The sequence below is a fragment of the Schistocerca cancellata genome, chromosome 3, assembly GCF_023864275.1.
Source record: "Schistocerca cancellata isolate TAMUIC-IGC-003103 chromosome 3, iqSchCanc2.1, whole genome shotgun sequence".
In the NCBI taxonomy this organism is placed as follows: Eukaryota; Metazoa; Arthropoda; class Insecta; order Orthoptera; family Acrididae; genus Schistocerca; species Schistocerca cancellata.
Genome location: NC_064628.1, coordinates 791,794,021 through 791,813,374, shown reverse-complemented (window position 1 = coordinate 791,813,374; position 19,354 = coordinate 791,794,021). Strand labels below are relative to the sequence as shown.

The following is a 19,354-nucleotide window of genomic DNA, read 5'->3' as shown; positions in this document are numbered from 1 at the left end:
AAGCAGCTGCTGTTGTGTTGCCGCCACTGCTGCAGTGTCACCTGAGCAGGCTTCATGGCCTACTCAGACGCAACAGACTGTCTCTGGTGGCAATCCCACTTGTGTGGCCTTCCGCCTTTTTACTCCAATGGCTGTGTTGCCAGCTCTCCGAAAGGGTGCCGCTTCCATCACACCCAAAGAGTTTATGTTCAACACTGCTGGAGAGAGAATGAAATGAGACCACCTGCTTCGCATGCTGCCAACACCATTGCTGACCAACTGGCGGTGGCCACACTCCGGCAGCACATCCTACTCTCTCTCTTGCGTTGCCTGTGCTCCATGAAAATTCTACTTTCCAATTGGGCCTGTTCTGTGATTTTTTTATGACAAACTTGCTTGTTACTACATTTGGTTTGGCCTGGACTGGTTTTCGCACCGCTTCTGTACAAGTGTGTGCGTAGTCTCTGGTTCTCAGTCACTGCAACTGTATTTACTGCATACTTTGTTATTTGCAATTGTTATTTGAAATACCCAAACCACCTTCCCTACCCTCTGGCTCCTACCCTTGTAACTGCCCCCAGTGTAAAACCTGTCCCATGCACCCTCCCACCACTACCTACTCCAGTCCTGTAACCCGAAAGATGTACACGATCAAAGACAGAGCCACGTGTGAAAGCACCCACGTGATTTACCAACTGACCTGCCTACACTGTGAAGCCTTCTATGTGGGAATGACCAGCAACAAACTGTCCATTTTCATGAACACACACAGGCAGACAGTGTTTGTTGGTAATGAGGATCACACTGTGGCTAAACATGCCTTGGTGCACGGCCAGCACATATTGGCACAGTGTTACACCGTCCAGGTTATCTGGATACTTCTCACTGACACCAACCTACCAGAACTCCGGAGATGGGAACTTGCCCTTCAATATATCCTCTCTTCCCATTACCCACCAGACCTCAACCTCCACTAATTTCAAGTTGCTGCCCCTCGTACATCACTTGTCACTCAACAACATCTTTGCCTCTGTACGTCTGCCTCAACTGACATCTCTGCCCAAACTCTTTGCCTTTACATATGTCTGCTTGTGCCTGTATATGTGCAGATGGATGTGTGTGTGTGTGTGTGTGTGTGTGTGTGTGTGTGTGTGTGTGTGTGTGTGTGTGTGTGTGTGAATGTATACCTGCCCCTTTTTCCCCCTAAGGTAAGTCTTTCCGCTCCCGGGATTGGAATGACTCCTTACCCTCTCCCTTAAAAGCCACTTCCTTTCTTCTTTCCCTCTCCTTCCCTCTTTCCTGATGAAGCAACCATGGGTTGCGAATGCTTGAAGTTTGTGTGTGTGTTTGTGTGTTTTTTATTGTGTCTATCTACCAGCGCATTCTTGTTTGGTAAGTCGCAGCACCTTTTTTAATATATTTTTCCCATGTGGAATGTTTCTTTCTATTGTATTCATCTTATGGATAACATTGGAAGTTCTATAAGGCTTTTTGTGGATGATGGTGTTGTACGTAGAAAAGTTGCAACACTAGAAAATCACAGAAAATGCAAGAAGACCTGCAGACGATTAATGCTTGGTGCAAGGATTGGCAGTTGAGCTTCAACATAAACAAATCTATCATGTTGTGCATAACAGGCAGAAAAATCCAGTATTGCAGAATTATACAACTGCAGAACAGACACTGGAAGCTGTTACAACCATAAAATATCTAGCAGTATGCGTACAGAGTGATTTAAAATGGAATGACTACATAAAACTGATTGTCAGACTGTGACTCATTGGAAGAATCCTCAGGCAGTGTAGCCACACACAAAGGAAGTAGCTCATTCAACCAATACTTGAATATTTCTCATTTGTCTGGAATCCATACTGCACATTTAGCTTAAGTGTGAAAGCATCTCAGAAAACCTATGTCCGGTGGAGAAATCCTTTCCAAATTCAAATTGAGTCTGATTAAGCACCTGATTTTGAGATAAGTTTATTATGGTCCTTGCGTGTATAATTTCCCAGTACCTTTCAAAAGGACATAAGCATCAAGTGCATATTTCAGTGTGACTGGAAATATAGCCTGGGATTGTGATGTATTTTATATGTGATGAATACACTGCATGTATGTGAAGATTTCAGTAATTTCCTTGAGTGGTATCAACTCCAGACAATTTCTGCTTTTGGCAGAGTTAATTAAATTCTTGAGTCCTTTGGATTAAATGATGATTCTTACATGCAAAATACTTTAGCTTACTGCTGTATTTGTTTGGCACTGGACTCTTGATTGTGATAGCATGTGTGATTAGCTTTATTCACAAGGAACATGTATTACAATATTAAGTTTCTAACCATGTGACTAACAAAGTGTACCTTGTGCCTACCCATAATCACTGATTTTGTTCAAATTTATGGTATATTCATGGCTAAGCCAGAAATAAAAGTGAAGGAAGTAGGAGCTTCAGATTCCTGAGCATTTAGAAAAAATTTCATTTTTGGGGTAAGGTAATGCATGAGACATATAACTTAGTGTGATTACCAGGTAGCAGTTGGTGGAGGGGGAAAGAGTATGGAATGGTTATCCAAGGGTTGTGGAATTGCATCCCTATGGAGAAATTTTTTTTATTTTCAATATTCACATTTCTTACACTATAAATGAACTAAAATAATGCTCAATATATTGTACTTATTAATATTTTTATAAGAGTCATGGAAAAAAGGCAACTGAAAATTTGGGATTGCAAATAAATTTTGAGGATTGGATTTTAAGACGTACATGAGAACTTCATATTTATAATTAGAAACTTCTATTGCTAAACAGATGATGATTTACACATCTTCTGTTGACATTTGTCATAAAATGGGGGAACAACTAACTGTCTTGACATTTTCCACACATTATAAATGGTGAAATTTTACAGTTGCATGGTTGTTTTTGATTTCTGGGTGTGAGTGTGTGTGTCTGGTACAGGTAAAATTGGCCCATTGAGAGAGAAAACAAAACCACATCCCAAGAAGACTACATCAAAATACATTCCATAATATGTCCCCAGCTACCCTCACTATATTTGATGAAATGATGAGTTATGTATGCCGTCTGCCAAGCTATGTGGTGAGAAAGAACCTTTTATGAGTGTAAACATCTCAGCACACAGCTTGGCACAAAGCATACATAACTTGTCATTTCATAACATTAAATATGGTAAGGACAGCTGGTGAGACATTATGGAATGTATTTTGGAGCAGTCTTCTTGGGATGTGATTTTGTTTTCTCTCAAGATGGGCCAATTTTACTGCAGTGGGAACCTATTGTTCACTTGTAGCTGCCGAGGGCCAGTGGGATACAAAGTCCAGTGCACTTTATTTACAGTCCCTTCTTGGAAAATCATTTGCAGAGTCTTCATGGACCCTGTAAGTACTTTCCCTTCTCAGATACTTATTTGCAATCACAAATTTTCTTTTACTTTTCCTTCTCAAGCCTTTTATGAAAGTACTAATAAATACAATATATTGACCATTATTTTGGTTTATCTGCAGCATAAGTGATGCAAATATTTAAAATTAAAAATATTTTTGCAAAGGGACTGAACCCCATGAACTTCGAGTTACTGGTACGTACTGTTTCTGCTGTGCCAACCACTGCCTGGCAACTATACCAGCATCAGTGACTCATGTCTCATGCAACCCATGTCAAAACTGCTATTTTTTCTGAATGCTTGGCCATCTGAAGCTTCCACTTCTGTCAGTTTCGTTTGTGGCTAACCTCTGCATATACCATGAATTTGGACGAAAATGGTGATGACAAGTATTTGTGGTCCATACCCTATCAACCTCTCGCTCTCACTTCTCTATATAATTAAGTCAATAACCTCTTAAAAATGATGATTAAGGTCTTTTGAAATCATAACAGTTTCTATTGAGCACTGAATTAATTATACCTTATAAGTTCAAACAAAACTTGCCCCCAATGTCTGAAGTTCATTTAAGACACACTGGCATTCACGTGATTTAAACACCGCTTGAGTCAACTTCAGATCCAGTCCAGTTGCCATAAAACTAACTTGAATTGAACATTTATCACATTTGGTGGCTACTTTTCACACTCTGAATTGCAATTGTGCATGAATGTCTTGCTTCAGAACCCTGTCCTTTTCAGTGATACATATTGTACACATCCAAGCCTGCCTCCATACAATATCAGATACTCAAATAGCACATCTCTGCCTGGCCTTCAGGGTATCTATGCAGATATGTCAGAAAGACTGAGGCACTTTCCCATTAAATTAAATCGAGAAAACTCAGTAGCTATCAGAATACTAGTTTAGTGAGCATCAAATGTTTTGTCTAACACATTTGGTAGTTCGGCTTCATCACAATGCTTTGAAGCTATACAACAGTGAAAAATAAGCAAATTTTATTGCTGGTACTGACTTTCCATTTAGATATATATTGCTTTTTACATGTTCTTCTTCATGACAATGATGTGCAGCAAGTCACTGCCAATGAACTGATACACATATGGCATGACATCATCCGCACAGTTGTTCACTAGATGAACTGAAGCATTTTCTGTGAAAGGAAGTCTTGGAGGATCTGGCTGGAGCATAGCACTTGTACTTATTTTGTACCACTGGTGAGCACTTACCAAATATTCATCTGGTGAACAGTCAGCAATTACAGCATCCAATAAAGTAATGACATATTCTACATCACTTTCTGAGTCACTAAATTCAGTGTCGAATGTAGGATCACTATTGATACTCATTTCCATATGCACTGCGTAAAGAACAATACAGGACAGAGGCTGAGACCATGCAATTTGCTTGTGATTTTGCAAAGGTGCACAAGGTGCACTGAATGAATATAGACACGATTTTAATTTTTCAGAAGTTTGTTCCTCCATTTCCCAAGTAAATTAGAGGTTTTAAGTTTCTGCCATTATGGGATAACTTGGGACTTTAAGCTCTTATGGAAGCACATTGTTTGTTGTAATATGAAATCAGTGCTCCTTCTCTGTTTGTTCCGACCATTTCACCCAATGTGCTTTTTCTTGTACATGATATTTTGATTCCTTTTACCATCTAACGTTTCTTTGTTTTCTTGAGAAAGTAGCTGTTAAAGATTGATAGAAATCCATTTGTAATTACATTAAATTTTTAACTGACATGCCACATTATACAAATCCATCCATTCAGCTTCCTGTTGTCTGTTCACTAATTAGTCCAATTGTTTTCAATACTACCACTTTATTGTAATAAGTTATTAAGTTTGGCTCACTGCACATCATGGTCAGAGAGGCCTCTCACTAATGAATGAATGTTTATATCACTGATTACATGCTCACCTACAAATATATTGTCTATTTGTGTACTCTTTCCTGTATAGTTATGGTGGTAAAATTAACAAAAGAAGTAATGTTATATGTGTTAAGTAGCATTTACAAATTGTTTCTTTTTTCTCAGTCTTCCAGAAAATTAATGTTAAAACCCCTAGAAACTATCATTTGCTTCCTTTTGTCTGTTAGATCACATAATAACAACTAAAACTTCTCTGAGAATATCTGAAAAATTTCCTAGCATGTATCTATATCCTATAATAATTATAAATAGCTTCCAGAAGTAATAATTCAGAGGCTTTCAATTATCAGTCCAAGCAGAAGCTACTAGTTTCAGTAGATTTGAACTTGATGTTATTTTCAATGTGCATGGCAACTCCTCCTTTCTTCAAATTTTCTCTTTAGAAATAGGCTGCTATGTTTAACATACGGATTTGTGTGTTAATGTAGTACTCAAACAGGCATAATAGATCAGCTCCCTTTTGACATTTTAGATCATGTAAACAGACAAGAAGTTAATTAAATATGTCATTTTTAAGAAAAACAGAAGAAAAAACACTTGATGCATCACAGTAACTTCATTCAAACAAGTTTCTTTCGAATGAGATGTTGCATTTATTTGCACTTATTTTAAAGCAGTCTGTCTGAATGAATGAACTCTTTAGCCTAAAAAAGGTTAACATCATGCATCTGTAATCACAGTTCCTTGGTGACACTGCCCCTTTAAATTTCCACCTGTCAGTTCTGTTAATGTATCTATAGTCAAGTCTGCTTCCTTAGCTGGGCAGTTAGCGCATCTGACTGCCATGGAATAGGGCCAGGTTCAATTCCTGGCCGAGTCCGAGATTTTCTCTGCTCTTGGACTATTGTTGCATTGTCCTTATCATCATTTCATCATCATCAACACGCAAGTCACCCTATGTGACGTAGACTGAAAAGACTTGCAACTAGGTGGCCAAACTTCCCCAGGTGGGGACTCCCAGCCATCAATGCCATACAATCATTTCATTTCACCTTTCCCCGTCCTCTTAATGTGTACATCATGTCTTGTGTGTTTCCACCTCCAAATAGCAGCAACTGACACAACATTGATGAGAGTGCCCACCGAAGTCAGCAGCAACTTGTTCCATTCCTGGTTAACTCATCTGACCACATTGTACATTACAGATGATGGTGCGCTGAAGGACATTAACAAAAGCCACATTAGTGTGTGAGGTTGCTGCATCTAGCTTATCCAGGTCATTCCTGATACTGTAGTAGTTATTCTTGGTCAGACTTTGGCTGTGCTCCCAGCTACCAATACCTAATCCCCTTTATTTACTTACCTAGTCAGTGTCCTAATGTTCTCTATTACTTGAACAAGGCTAGCACTAAGTTTTCAAACACTTTTGATCTAGTACTTGGATCCTATGTTTTCTTGCAGCTGTTGGTCCACAGCCCTCATGTGAATGCTACATAGCAAAAAGGTTTTCTTTTTTTACTCAACACAGTTTCTGAACTGTCTCTTAAATTCTTATCAATACTCTGCTGCACCTTACTTTCTTCTACAGCCAATAAGGCTCCTACCATTCAAGAGGTAGTAGGCTGTATCAGTACCTCAACTCAATGGTAAGAGATTTAACTGAAATACTTCCCTTTCGCATCTTTTCTGCTACCTTTTTTCACATCCCATACTCTCAACGTTTCTTCCTTAGATATTTATCCATTATTTAATGCTTAATGTTATCCCAGTTCACTGCAGTTTGTGGATGTTGTTCAGTAGTTCACAGTCCTATCAACTGCTTTACACTCTGCAACTAGGAAATCGTGTCTCCCAGTTTTTATTTGGCTGTAACAAAACTTCTTCACTTTTAACTTAAACTGTCCACAGGCTTCTCAGGAGTCAACAGAATATCCATATCTAAAAATTTTGATACCTTTTTCATACTGAAAATCTTCAATATCTAGAATTCCATGCCATAGTACCAACCATGTGCAATCTTTAATCTAATAAACAGTCTCACATTTCGCACTGAATCTGAGGAGTTTTGTCATCAGATTTCACCATTGTATAAATGGTTTAACCGCTAATGGCACACAAAAGTAAAGCTATGCATTGGGAAAGACATTTATTTTCATATTCCTTTCCAATTTCACAGCAGTCTTAAATAATAACTGCTATCTAAATGTCCATGCAGTTTCAGAAATACTGCAATTTCTATGAGTAGCCTGTCACATAATACCTGCTTGAAATTATCTGCATGAAATGACAGCACATTAGAAATGAAGGTGCATCATGAACTATATTAATGGCTTACTGTGGGAGAAAAGTTCCCTTAATCCCCCCACACTGCAATTTCATCTGAAGATTAGTTAATAAATTACTATGCTTATAGGGAATGAAAGTAAAATTTTCAGGAATCTCCAAATAAATACGAGCTCTACTTATTGTCTGACACTAATAGTTTGTAGCTATCTTGAAGGGTATGCAGAATGCAAAAACATATGATGCAAATGATGATTAATGTAAACTAAAGGCATAGTAAAACAAATATTTGTAAATGAGTTCAAATGAAGAAAAAATTTAAAAGAATCAGAATATTACATACTTACCTAGATGTAACATAATCAACAAGGTAGCTCTTGAACATACCACTCCATTTGCATATTGTGTTTAACAGTGCTTGCTTGAATGGGCGTATGTCAACTTGAAACCAAGAGTGGAATGTATGTGTTGATGAAATTTCTTCCACTTCATTGTAAAGATTTTCAAACGTGTCTATCTGTTAGGAAAGAAATAAAAACTGATTAATGAACAGTATTCAAAAAGATTATCTTAATTGCAGGTATTAATAAGTGTAAAGGTGCATTGTGCAAATCAAATACCACTGTTACTCCTGCACCTTGAGGTATCTTCTCCTGGAACTGAAATATGTACTTCAGCTATTCTCACAATGTTAAGAGCATTTCTGAAATTCACAGCAGTGACTAAATATCTGCTAGAATTTTATCACAAACTAATATTCTTTATTCTGGATTCAGAGTAAAAATTAATGATGAGCCAAATCAACACCCTCCTCTATTCATGCTGTTTCTATGAAATCAAATTTTATACACTTTGCAACAAACTCAACTGAATCAAATAAGTGAAAAACTGAATGGATTATAAATAAAAACACCAATCATAAGTCATAGGTAATTTTCACATCTTTTGCCATAGGTAATTTTCACATCTTCCAATATTCTAGTGTTCATATAGACATAGTTTTATGAATATCAAAAAAGAAAGAAATTTATATAATCTATCTAACTGAAGTAAACTTCACACGTAGATAGGTTGCAGATTTTGTTTAATTCTCACAAAAGCAGGGGCTCTGAGTTAGGATATTTCTTCTTCTTCTCCTTCTTCTTCAGCCCCTTGAGGTTTAGGCACTTGTGCCTGTTCCATCTTCACTTTCCAATGCCATTTTGTTCTGTGTCTTCCTACATCCCTTCTTTCTCTTGGCTGGTACAGCACTGCCTCTACATTCAATCTTTGCATGTGATACTTCCCCAATGTTTTATTTTCTTCAGTCTTTTCATTAATATTATAAATATCTGAGTCCTAATATATTCCTTTCTACTGCTTGTCATTTAAATTTATTGTGTTTTTCAGGGACCCGTGACTCACCTCCATGTAGCCATGATTTTATAAAATTTTAATTTTGTTTCTTTTTCATTTTTACCTACTAATTGTATTAATTACCCAACATTATTACAGACAGTAAATATTCTGTACAATCCATGTTTCTTTCTTGTGCAGAGAATTATTGGCAATAGTATTCTATCAAAATGAATCAAAATTAAATGTATCTATTGATTACCTGCTCCTTGAAATTGTCCAATGTAGGAGGCGAGCCTTCAGGATCCGGCTCCTCTTCTGATGCAAGCATCTCTAGCTCATCGCCAGTCAACTGTCGTCCATACTCCAAGAACTGCTGCATATAGTTTGCGCGATCATCAAGCCACAGGTATGAATATTCTTCAAACTTCTTAGAAAATTCTGTTGCCTGTAAAACAGTTGGCTGATAACTTGATGCAAACTTTCCAACTTAAGGCATTCTATACAGAAAACACTGGGACGAATCATAGTAGTGGCAGAAGAGTACAACAATTATGATAAAATTTATGAATCATTGAACTGCTCCCACATACTAACAGTAGCTTTTTAATTAGTTTTTGTGTCTGATGTGAATGACTATACTGGAAGAATATTTTTCAATGAACTATTAACCAAAACTTTTCTTTGCGATAATTTATTTTGTTGCTAGACACTGTTGATCCTTCCCAAGGAAGGTACTAGTAGTTCTAAAAGCTATGTAGTGTGTCACTTTTGTATGTGTCAATCGACAGTACTGTACATTTTGCCACCTGAATGTGGTAGCAATTCTTTCATAACTTATACACCAAATTGTAATTATTTCTACAGTGTGTTTGTCTTCTGTAAAAAGGGCAGGTGATAATAGGTGTTAGCCTAATACTGGTCTGCAAATAAAATTAATATTTACATACAGTAGTCTTGAAAATATATTGAAAATAATGTTTTTCCACTATGTAAAGGCTACACATCAAATACATTATAAATTACAAGTGTTATTATAAGATCATAAATTGTAGTACTGTGATATTTTGTTCATTCAAGTACCTGAAGATCACCATGGAATGAAAAACAAAAATTTTCTTCACTGACACAGACAAATGACTAAACAATAGTTTTTTTTCGATAAAATGTAATTTGATGAAGTAGATTTTAATATAATTTAATTGTTCTATAAAGCAATAACAATTCCACGGAAGCACCTTCATATATGAGAAGCAAAAAGGAGTAATAAAGTTGAAATGGAAATAGCAACAAAAATTAATTTTGCCTACATGGTTTAAAACAAACCTCTTTTGCAACTTTCTTCACACCATCAAGGACTTCTTGTTTCATTTCCTTAATGTCCTCATTATTTTCCATATCCTCCTGCAACATTTAAATACAAGCATCACTTAATTTCAAATAATAATTTTACCCACAGCAGTTAAACATTAACTAATACCGCAGTTTGACATGGGTTGCATCAGTAGCTTTTATGCAAGACAAAAAAATTACTACACATGTGAGCCTGTAAGTAATAACACTATATTGTGCACAAATGATGATTTGATTTAACAGATGGGACAGTAGGCTTACAAACTCTACTCAAATGATGGCAAACACATTATTGCTAGCCAATGAGAATGGAATAGAACTGAGAACAGCATACCATACTTAGTTATGAAAAACCAGAACTCCATTCATTAAAACATATGAAGAAAACAAAGAAGGAAGTGATATCAAATGGTGACACAGGAAGAAACTGCTAGCATGATATACACATAAGTTACACTACAGAAACAATGACAAAAATGCAGTGCAATGTTTAATGTCCAGTGTACACTTCCTCAGTAATATCTTGTGTTTGGGATTTAGATCATAGTATTATGCACAATTTTCTACCTAATTTTTAGTTTGCCGTAGTGGGAGACATCATCAGATGGTATGCAGATAAGGGTTTCAGTTCCACAACTTTTATTTTGTAAATGAATACTCCCTACTCCATTATCTGTGACATCCAAACTGTTCTATCTATTTGTACCAGCAAAATGTAGAAAATATTTGTTTCACAGAGCCGTAAACACTGGATAATCTAAACTTATCTTCATAGTCTCTAATAGGCTATCCCAAAGCAGAAGATAAAATTTTAGGTAGAAAATTATGCCAAAGCACATGACCTACATCCCAAATACCAGATGTCACTTAGGAAATAATGGTACCAAAACATTTCTGCCAACTACAGTGTAATAATTCTCTTCTTCCTTTAACTATCTTCATTCCTCATAAAGTTGTATGATGAACATTTTTCATCCTTCTTCCATCTGTGCTACTTTTATATACATTAGCTTCCTTCTCTTTTTGGAAAGTATAATTATGTCAGTTATGTGTAATACTGTACCTTTCTTGTGATCTTCCAGTGTTTTTAATGTGGTGTACTATAAAGCGGAAATCTCTACCTGTATATATGTTCAAAAAAATGCTCAATGTTTATTTGTCCCTCCTACCAATTTTAAGAGAAGATTAACAAGTTATGTGGCCAGATTCATCTATCTCCAATGACAGAGAGTGAGTATGCCATCTAAGTGACGAAAGGAAATTTTGCAAATACATTCCAGTTAAAAGCAGTTAAAGAGTTGAGTAAGTGCCAGACTGTTGATTGATTTACTGTGGAGTATTGGAAGCAAACAACACTCAAACTGGGATGTTTCTTGCTGCGCAGATTCCTTGTAGATATCCAACATGCTTTCATATTGACTGTAGTCCACAAGTTTTGGTCAATTGTAATTGTCTGCAGAGTTCAGTCCAGTTGTCTGCAGTCTTTTTCTACCTGGAAAAGGTGGCATCTGAGAACAACATGATCAGCAGAACCTTCTTCTCAACATTGACAGACTGGTGTGTCACTACATCCCACTCGATGCAGATGTTTTGGATATGAACCGTGACCTGGTAACAGGTGCACCATGCCTTGAGTAGTGGCAATGTCGCACAGTTTGAGCCTGTCCCTGATGCTTGGGAATATGCTATAAACATGCGTTGCAGTTCTCCTAGTGTCCCAGCCAGGCTGCCATTCATCTAACTTCCAGGCTCATAAATATCTTATATCAGTAATATGCATTCCTTTTATCTTGTACACACAATCATATTGCTCATGCCCCAACCAATACAGCACTGCCCTGTAATGTATCACAATATCCATTCAACATATCCTGAGGATCACCAGTAAATCCTCTACAGCCATACTACAAAAGGCACTGGAGAGCCTCAGAAGTACACACTGCTGAAATCATCACAGTCTTGTTTTGTAGCTGCTTACCCTGAGGCGATATGCCCAGACACTGGCAGCTAAGCCCACGATGGCATTGAGGATAGCTTTGGGATATGATCACACCACATGCAACTGAAATTTATAGTCAGCAGTACCAGCACAGGCAGTTTTATGTATAATTTTGTCCACTTCCTGAGTAAAGTTATATACGTTATTGAAACTTTCTTTTCTCATCTAGAAGAATGCCTAAATACCTACAAACAGTGCTCCATTTTACAGATATTCTGTCAAGTGTCAGGGAGGGCTTCTGACAAAAGAAAATCTCCCATTCAGAAGTGTGTATGTGGTTTTACAACAGCTGTAGTCAGTTTTCTGCTCTTGTACCAAAGCTGCATCTGAGCAAGCATGTCACCCTCCTTTTCCTAAAGTTTCATCTTGGAAACTGCATACACAACTATTAGAATGTAATCTACATATGCAATAACTCCTGTTGTAGCTTCTACCCCATCTAACAGATGTAATAGCAGTCAATACTAAGATCCCAGTACAGTGGACCACTTGTGGAGCCTTGGGGACAGCCCTTGGTAACCTCTTACACAGATCTTATACAGACACTTGGCGACATTGAGATCTTGAAGGCATGTGAACATTTGCACCACCAAAGATTGTTAAATGCACCTCCGATGTCACAAGCGTGACTGCATACTTCATAGTTGAATTCATACTTCATTGTCAAATTTTCTACAATCTGAAGAGCTCCATTAACCACATCATCTATAGACTTCCCTTTTCTGAATCCATATTGACACTGGATTAGACCCATGAGCTGCCTGTGCACCTGCAACCAATAACAGAGCAGATGTTACCGAACTTTGGTTTAGATGTTTAATATGCAAAGAGGTCTATAGCTCTTTGGTGATGCCAGATCTTTTTCATTTCCTTTTTAAATCACTACAGCTCTCACTGTTTTCCATATCACCAGGATCCTACCTATTCACAATGCCTCATTTAGTAATGCTGTCAATTATGGCACCATCAGTGGACCTACCATTCACACAACCTCAGGGTAGATGCCATATGGGTCAGGTGTCTTTCCAGTTTAGAGCTTGGAAATTGTGACAGCAACTTCTTCTTGATTGAATGGTACCACCAACATCTGATTGTTGAATTCGGTGTCTAGTTCACTTCTAAGTTGTGCATGCATTTCATAGCAGATTTCTGCTGACTCCCTCCATCCAGCCATCACTGAGACATCCTCTTTTTGAATTGTGCACACGACAGTAGGTCCCTTAACCTTTTCAATCAATAATTTATATGGTCTTTCCCATATGTCAAATTGCAGTTACCTTTGTAGAAATTTCTCCCAGTATATTCTTTTAGTTTCCTGGAGCAATGTTTTGTAGCACATCTTAATTGCCTGGTATTCATGAAGGCTCGCAATGTGCTCTGATTGGGCTCCAAAAGCCGTAGCCTCCCTATTTACCTTTTTCGTTCTCTTTTTTTTTTAAGGAATAAAAAGTCCAGTGCTCTTTGCACAGTTAGTAGATGCGTACTAAATGTACCGGAAGTGATTCGACTGCAAATTCTACAAGGAAGGCAATCCATTTTCCTGATATCTAACCCAGTCCTGCTTTCCTCTGTTTGTCTCCCTGAGTTATGGTCATTTCCTCCTCCCAATGACAATCACATTATGGTCACTAGTCACTGGATGTTAGATACTGGAGCACTTGCCAACTATTAATCTTAGCTCCTGCCATGTGGTTTACTGAAGTGACATCTATGTTATTGGTTACACCTGCTCACCGCTAAATGTATTCAGCAGGTCTTCTAGACTACTGAATAAAGGTAATTAATTACCTCTACTGGTCTCAAAAATTAAGGGCATAATCATCAGTAAATAGTGTCCATGTGGGATTAATCCAAGCACAGGAAATTCACTCACAGTAAACAAACGAAAGGAAAATGAGCAGGCAATGGGAATTCTCATAACAACAGTGGGCTATAATTATCTGAATGACATACAAGACTGCAAAACATAGTGAAAGAAATATGGAATGCACTGAAAGATTCCTATACACATTTTGATTTGTGAGATGGAATGCTTGTGTTAGAGAAATGTGTGAACATTGAAAAGAAAGTGGATAAACCAATGTTAAATTACCTTGGGAAATGCACTACTATTCAAAGTTCATGGTTTTGGCACATAATTATCAGATAAGGAAGCAACTATGCATACTTTGATGGCTCTACCTACCAAACTCAAAACTACTGCAAGAAGAGTGTGATCTGATGAGACAGGTATCTCTCTTAAGAAATTCACAAATTGTCTTTTGGAAGAAAAATGATGGCTTCCAAGCTGAAATGTGAAAGTGAAGAGAGTGCTTTTTAGGAATTGCATCATTTGTTATACAAATGTACTTTTTTTACTTCAGCTATCAATTTCAATAAATTTCAGATCATCTTCATATCACAAAAGATGTATTCAATTTCCTGAGAATTCCAGGTGTGAGGAGGTGGTGTGAAGAACGTTCCATTAAAATAATAATGAGAAGGTGGGGAGAGAGGAGGGAGGGAGGGAGGGAGGGAGCAGCATACCACAATAATGACTTTTCTTTCTTCTCAGCTGAGCTGTGTAACAACCATAAGAAATAAGCAGTAGTTTAACCACAGTTTTTAAACAACAATAATTTACATGCAATAATATCATATAATTAATGCACTTTGAAATATTAAGTATTTTAAAATTTGTGATTTATAAAACTCAATAAAATTCAATGTCAATGCTAGGTTAAGTCCCTGAATGTTTATGAAATTCCTGAAATTCTTTGAGATTTCCCTGATTTTTTCAAGTAAAGTGTAGTTCTCTGAGAATTCCAGGTTTTTGAAAAGAATTGGCACCAAGTATTCCACAACAGCAATCACTAATCATTTCTGAAATCTTCTATTGAGGTATAACATGTGTTGTAGAATACACTGTTGAGTGAACTTTTTGTGGCCTGAAGATGGTTTGAATTTGGCTTAAAATATAAGTATCGTTGAGTATTAAATGATGCACTTCCTAACGGTTATGAAAGGTGTCCAACACTGCCTATACAAAATATTTCTGAAGTGAGAGCATTAAAAGTTTTGGCAGTCAGAAGAGAGCAACCACAACAAAGAATGTGGGATGGAAGTATTCAAAGGAGACAAGGCTGCAGCAACAGCCAGTGTGGCAGCCCTTGTGGTAACGATGAATAAGTGATGATCATTATGGCCTTGGCTCACAATATTTTCATTGTCAAGTTTATGAACATATTGGAAAACATTGCCCACAATATGGTGATCAGGGTTCATACAACGGGTAATATAAATCACAGAAAGGAGGCAAACAAAACAGTTTCCAATTCTGTGATAGTTAACTGCCAATGAAAGTGTATTTGAATGTATGAAACATAATGACACAAAAAGCCAAGCTATAAATGAAATAAGTGCAAGTATATTGGACATGGCTGCATATCCACATGTGACATGCACCTAATTTTCTGACAAAACGATAGAAACGTATTTATGGATTCTGAACAGTGGAGCAACACGCCACCTGACTTATCAACATGATAAATATGTCATTTTCATGCATATTAATGGACAGTAAAAGTACCTAGCAATGGATAACTGTTACATACAGGTTTCAACATTGTGGACATGTACCACCAGAAGAATGTGAAGGACAAACAGTCGACTTGCAGTATATGTTGTATATTCCAGACATCATGTGGAATTTGATAGCAATCTCTCAGGCAACAGACAATGAAGTGATGGTACAATTAACAAAAGATAAAGCTAGAGTCATGAAAAAAATGGGGAAATAATTGCTAAAGCTTCAAAGAATAGTAACTGTGCTACTTTCGTGAAGACAATTCCAGTATGGCCCTGCTGTGAATCTCACCACTAGTTAGGTAATTGTCTTATGGGCTACATTTGTACTGAGAAAGTTAAGAAATAAGTTAAATGTAGTGAAATAGCTCTCGAAGCATCAGATGACAGGATAAATCAGATGTGCAGAGTGTGCATCAAAGACAAGATAAACAGACTGAAAACAGAGGAAATGAGCTCCTGCACTTGATACAGAGTGATGTAATATGTACCTCTGGCCCACAATCACTTGGTTGAGTGAAATATGTTGTACCATTTAATGATTATTGTTTGAGATACATGGTAGTATGAAAACAGCAACTCAAGAATTTTTTTACTGATCTCTAGCAATATGGCAAAAAGGCCAATGGAGAAGGCATTTTGTGTGATGAAGTTCTGCAAGAGCAAGTCTGCAACCACAGTATGTCAGAAATGTGGGACCACATTTTACAAGGCTCTATCTACTGGAAGATCCACTTATGAGTTGGAACAGAAGTTTAAGGAATTGAGATATATTTGTAATGGGAAAAGGAGTAGGCAGCCATCAACTAAGGTGGTCAAGGTAAAAAGTGTTTGGGCCCTTAGTCTTTGCTGAGTGGATGATCACTGGGCATTCTTACCTGGACATGCTTCAGCTGTTGTTCATGTCACAATTGTAAGATGACAGCCATAATTTCATTTTACAACAAGACAGTTCTCCATCTTTCTTTCATTACGATGTTCCATGTTCAGCGAACCTGAAACCATGTGATTTTTACCTGTGAGATTTTCACACCTCCTCTTCCCGCAACATCCTTGACTTATGAGAACGTATCAAGGCAGCTGTGACTGACACTGATACAGGCACTTTAGGCCACATGTCAGCCAAATTGGACAATATAATAGACCATTTGTGAACATAACACTAAAAATGTCTTGAGTTGCTGATTCCATACATACAGTCGCATAACACCTTACGTCAATACAAACATTAATAACAATGACTTCAGAGTGTCTAGATCATTTTGAATAACCCTGTATTTATCAAAAGAAGAAACCACAAATGCTACATTTGAGGAATGCAGGCAAATATATGTGTAAAGAATTCAAAGAATTTCTGCAAAAAAAAGGAATCTGGAGCATCTGACTCTTAGCACATTTCAGCAAAATGGTGTTGCAGAACAGTTCAACCAAACCCTCACAAATAATGTGTGATGTTCGCTTCTGGAGAATGAATTGTCACAAAATTTATAGGGGGCGGGGTTAAAGCATGATATTAACAGCAAATTACTTGTGAACAAGAAGGCTAAAAACAGAAAATGGTGGAGAAAATCTGTGACTATTTGGATGTTGTGTACTGTTGAAAATGAAAAGTAGTCATGTCAAATTGGAACCAGACAACCTTGGAACCAGACAACCTCACATAACAGTTGAATATTCAGAAATCATTAAGGACTACAGACTGTGACTTCGAGCATTACAGAATTTATGTAATATGGTTACATGAGAAGCATGTGATCTCATACAAAGTGAAGATTTGGAATTGTGTGACTTCTGAACAGATGAAAATGGGAAAGGAAACTGAAGGGGAGGATGAATGTGCTGAGAATGATTACTCACCAGCAGATGATAATCAATGTGAATTACGGGAACCATTCTCAAATAAAAACTATGGAACACATTCTGAGCAGAAAGCTAAACAGCCAGAATAACTGGCAGTCTACAAAATAAAAGAAAATAAGAAGATCTGTCCATTTGCAAAGGCGAGTACATCAAGAAAAAAATGTACACAAATCATATATGAAACCATGTCAGATGACGATAAAAACGAATGGCAACAAGTAACGTCAGAAGTGAAAAATGGAAAAATATGAAATTGAACCTGGGCATTTGTACCACATAATATTAACAATAAAAAACACAATGAAAACAGAATAATTGTAGTCAACAGTGATAGCTTCAGGTAATGACCAAAGACCATGTTATTGCAACATACACTCCTGGAAATGGAAAAAAGAACACATTGACACCGGTGTGTCAGACCCACCATACTTGCTCCGGACACTGCGAGAGGGCTGTACAAGCAATGATCACACGCACGGCACAGCGGACACACCAGGAACCGCGGTGTTGGCCGTCGAATGGCGCTAGCTGCGCAGCATTTGTGCACCGCCGCCGTCAGTGTCAGCCAGTTTGCCGTGGCATACCGAGTTCCATCGCAGTCTTTAACACTGGTAGCATGCCGCGACAGCGTGGACGTGAACCGTATGTGCAGTTGACGGACTTTGAGCGAGGGCGTATAGTGGGCATGCGGGAGGCCGGGTGGACGTACCGCCGAATTGCTCAACACGTGGGGCGTGAGGTCTCCACAGTACATCAATGTTGTCGCCAGTGGTCGGCGGAAGGTGCACGTGCCCGTCGACCTGGGACCGGACCGCAGCGACGCACGGATGCACGCCAAGACCGTAGGATCCTACGCAGTACCGTAGGGGACCACACCGCCACTTCCCAGCAAATTAGGGACACTGTTGCTCCTGGGGTATCGGCGAGGACCATTCGCAACCGTCTCCATGAAGCTGGGCTACGGTCCCGCACACCATTAGGCCGTCTTCCGCTCACGCGCCAACATCGTGCAGCCCGCCTCTAGTGGTGTCGCGACAGGCGTGAATGGAGGGACGAATGGAGACGTGTCATCTTCAGCGATGAGAGTCGCTTCTGCCCTGGTGCCAATGATGGTCGTATGCGTGTTTGGCGCCGTGCAGGTGAGCGCCACAATCAGGACTGCATACAACCGAGGCACACAGGGCCAACACCCGGCATCATGGTGTGGGGAGCGATCTCCTACACTGGCCGTACACCACTGGTGATCGTCGAGGGGACACTGAATAGTGCACGGTACATCCAAACCGTCATCGAACCCATCGTTCTACCATTCCTAGACCGGCAAGGGAACTTGCTGTTCCAACAGGACAATGCACGTCCGCATGTATCCCGTGCCACCCAACGTGCTTTAGAAGGTGTAAGTCAACTACCCTGGCCAGCAAGATCTCCGGATCTGTCCCCCATTGAGCATGTTTGGGACTGGATGAAGCGTCGTCTCACGCGGTCTGCACGTCCAGCACGAACGCTGGTCCAACTGAGGCGCCAGGTGGAAATGGCATGGCAAGCCGTTCCACAGGACTACATCCAGCATCTCTACGATCGTCCCCATGGGAGAATAGCAGCCTGCATTGCTGCGAAAGGTGGATATACACTGTACTAGTGCCGACATTGTGCATGCTCTGTTGCCTGTGTCTATGTGCCTGTGGTTCTGTCAGTGT

At 38.6% G+C, this 19,354-nt stretch overlaps 1 protein-coding gene across 1 annotated transcript in view; it reads right to left on the bottom strand.

Annotated features, from left to right (window-relative positions):
• LOC126176568 (dynein beta chain, ciliary) overlaps window positions 1–19,354 on the bottom strand; it is a 790,269-nt gene that overhangs the window by 517,702 nt on the left and 253,213 nt on the right. The window contains exons 19-21 of the mRNA XM_049923728.1: window positions 10,208–10,285; window positions 9,144–9,329; window positions 7,894–8,063 (exon numbers count right to left, since the gene is read on the bottom strand). Coding sequence (XP_049779685.1) covers window positions 7,894–8,063; window positions 9,144–9,329; window positions 10,208–10,285 — 434 coding nt within the window. The remainder of the gene's footprint in view (window positions 1–7,893; window positions 8,064–9,143; window positions 9,330–10,207; window positions 10,286–19,354) is intronic.